The sequence below is a fragment of the Eimeria maxima genome, genomic scaffold (genome assembly GCF_000499605.1).
Source record: "Eimeria maxima Weybridge genomic scaffold, Emw_scaff2016, whole genome shotgun sequence".
NCBI lineage: Eukaryota > Apicomplexa > Conoidasida > Eucoccidiorida > Eimeriidae > Eimeria > Eimeria maxima.
The window spans coordinates 1-3,395 of NW_013563646.1; the positions used below are offsets into that span (position 1 = coordinate 1).

General features: G+C 42.3%; 1 protein-coding gene across 1 annotated transcript; it reads right to left on the minus strand.

Annotated features, from left to right (window-relative positions):
• Positions 1-1,059: 1,059 nt before the first annotated feature.
• On the minus strand, positions 1,060-1,563 carry EMWEY_00056910 (hypothetical protein, conserved; the record flags this gene model as incomplete). Its single annotated transcript, XM_013477859.1, has 1 exon — positions 1,060-1,563. The coding sequence occupies one exon, from the start codon at positions 1,561-1,563 to the stop codon at positions 1,060-1,062; it is 504 nt and encodes a 167-aa protein (XP_013333313.1).
• Positions 1,564-3,395: the final 1,832 nt, after the last annotated feature.

Consider the following 3,395-nt stretch of genomic DNA (forward strand, 5'->3'; position numbering starts at 1 on the left):
TATATATATATATATATATATATGCATGCATAAATATACATATAAGGAGAAAGAGGAGGAAAAGAGGAACAAGATAAACTTTTTTGCAGAGAATAAGGATGTATATATAAGAAGTTATGTGCATTTATGTATCTATCTGTATATGTATATGTATATATACATATGTATATGTATATGTATATGTATATGTATATGTATATGTATATGTATATGTATATGTATATGTATATATGTATATGTATACAACAGCACCAGGAAAAAGAAACACCACCACCACGAACAACAACAACAACAACAACAACAACAACCAGCAGCAGCAGCAGCAAAAAGAGTAGAAAAAACAGCAGAAAAAACAGGAGCAGCAAGAGCAGCAGGAAGAGTAGACAATAGAATATACCATTAGGTACAGTAATCTCTACTTCTAATTCTTGTTGGCTAATATTGTCTCCTTGTTCCTTCATAATATTATGCATAACTGATTGTAATTCTTTTATATCTATTAATTGTCCCTTTATATAACAGGAGACACCATCTCTTCTTGTCTCCTTAGAGGAAGAGGAAGAGGAAGAGGAAGAGGAAGAGGAAGAGGAGGAGGAGGAGGAGACACCAGAGGAGGACGTTTCTCCTATTGTCTCCTTTTCTATTGATGGCTTAAGTATTATTACTACTGGTTGCTTTGTTCCTGTGTCTGTGCTGCTGTACCCTATAGGACCACCCATTATATAATCTGCAGTAGCAGCAACAGCAGCAACAGCAGCAACAGCAGCAGCAACACATACACATACATATATATATTCCTACTGCTGATGCTGCTGTTGCTGCTGTTGTTTGTTGAGTCTCCTTACGCCATCTCTACACCGCAGCAGCATATCTTACAACAGCAGCAGCAGCAACAGCAGCAGCAGCAGCAGCAAACAGCAGCAAACAACAACAACAACACCAAGAGCAGCAGGAACCCCAAAACCCCCAGCAGCAGCACCACCACCACCCTCAACAGCAGCAGCAGCACCACCCCCAACAGCAGCAGCAGGAGCAGGAGCAGGAGCAGCAGCAGCAGGACTAACCTAATAAGGTAGTCTTGCCCATACTTTGTTGACCAAAGACAACAAGACGAGGAATTTCTGCCTCTAAGCCCGCCAACTTTAATAGTTGGAAGCATAAGAGGTAGCTGCTGTTGCTGTCTCCTGCTGCTGCTGCTGCTGCTGCTGCTGATGATGTTGACTGTGTACCTGTTGCTGCTCCATCTGTTGCTGCTGCTGCTGTTGCTGCTGCTGCTGCTGATGCTGCACGCATCTTATTTATTATCTGTCTTGCCTTCTCTAATGCCTCAGGAGACACATCGCATAAACGTTCAACTAATTGCTGCGCAGGACTACCGCTTGCTGCTGCATCGAACCTGCTGCTGCTGCTGCTGCTGCTGCTGTTGCTGCTGCTGCTGCTGCTGCTGTTTGTTGTTACTAATGCTGTTGAGGATGCTCCTCCTGTATTATTATTTGCTGCTGCTGCAGCTGTTGACGGAGGGAGGGATGATCCCCCCCTATTCCTTCCTGTAAACATACTCATTGTATTGAGTAATGGGGTGTATAGGCAGCTTTATCTTCTCTTTCTCCTGCTGCTGCTGCTGCTGCTGCTGCGGCTGCAGCAGCTGCTGCTGCAGTTGCTGTTGCTGTTGCTGCTGCTCTTGCTGCTGCTGTTGCTTCTGCTTATATGGATACTCCTGGTATTGCTGGTATTGCTGCTATTGCTGTTACTGCTGCTGCTGCTGCTGCTGCAGTTGCTGCTGCAATTGCTGCTGCAATTGCTGCTGCTGCTGCTGCTGCTGCCGACAGCACCTCTAAAGCGTCTCTTGGCTTCTTTTTATAATAACAATCCCTATAAATAATAATTAAATAGAAAAAAGAAGAAAAAGAAAAAAAGAGCAGACGGAGGGGGGCCCCCCTACCTGCATGCATAGAGGGAGGAGGCGCACAAAGGGTCCTAGGGGCCTCCTCTTGTTCGTTGCTGCTGCTGCTGCTGCCTCTTCTACTAATTGCAGTGTACGTACACCGTAAATATAGAGACATAAACAGTTATAAAAAATAAAAAAGAGGCAATTAACCTATAACTAATAACAAGGAATACGAGGAACAGGGGAGGGGGCCCCTCCTCTCCCTTTCCCTTGAACGGGGGCCCCCCTATGGGACGCCGTGCTCGGGGACTGTTCTGCCTGTAGGGTTCAGCAAGGGTTTAGGGTTTAGGGTTTAGGGTTTAGGGTTTAGGGTTAATTAGGTACATAATTCATATATTATTAATAAGGATAATACTCCTTAAAGCGACACAAAGGGCGTCAGGTGTATATACAGCTCCCTTACCAGCAACTGTCTCCTAAGGAGACACGTTATTGTCTCCTATAAGGAGACAAGAAAGGAGACACTGTATTGTTGTCTCCATAGGAGACAAAAAAGTGTCTCCTTAGGAGACAGTTAATAGTTCCTTAATAGGAGACACCCTAACACTTATTATTATCTGTATATACACAGTAACTGTCTCCTTTTCCTCCCCTCCTCCTTATAAGTGTCTCCTTTTCCTCTCCCCTACAAAAAGGAGACACTTACTTATACCGTCTACTGTCTCCTTTTGTTTCTAACAGCAACACATATCCTCTTTCCCCTTTCTGTCCCTTCCTCTAGTGTAGATCCCCCTGTATCCTTTGTCTCCTCTTGCTCCTTTGTCTCCTTTGTCCCCTTTTCCCCTTATTATTATCTCTTTATACTGTCTCCTAACTATTAAATAAAGTGTCCCCTTAATTAATAAAAAGAATAAAATTATTTATAATTATCTACGGTGTCTCTGCATGCATAAAAAGCCCCATTATACATACTTATATGTTTTAGTGTCTCCTTTTAGCAGCAGCAGCAGCAGCAAACAGACATTGCTGCTGCTTAAAGGAGACAGTCTCCCCTTTTAAGGAGACAGTCGCCCTCTATATGGAGGCAGTCCCCTCTCTATAAGGAGACAGTCTCCCTAAATATAAGGAGACAGTCTCTCTCTATATGTATAAGGAGACTGCCTCTCTATAAGGAGACAGTCTCTATATGGAGACAGCCTCTATATAAGGAAGCCGTTCTCTCCCTATAAGGAGACACTCTCCTCTGTATATATAAACAACAACACCTCTTATAGGTGTATCTAAGAGACAGAAGGAGACAGGGGAAGGATAATATAAGAGAGTAAGGAGACTATTTAATAAAATATTTATTTATTAATTATTGTCTCCTATATACACTTATTTAATTAGATAATTATTTAATTATATACGTATTTATTTATATATTTCTGTATATCTGGCGGTTTTTTGGCGGATTCTGCTTGTAGACGGCTCCTCACTGTTTTTTTTTTTTTTTTTTTTTTTTTTT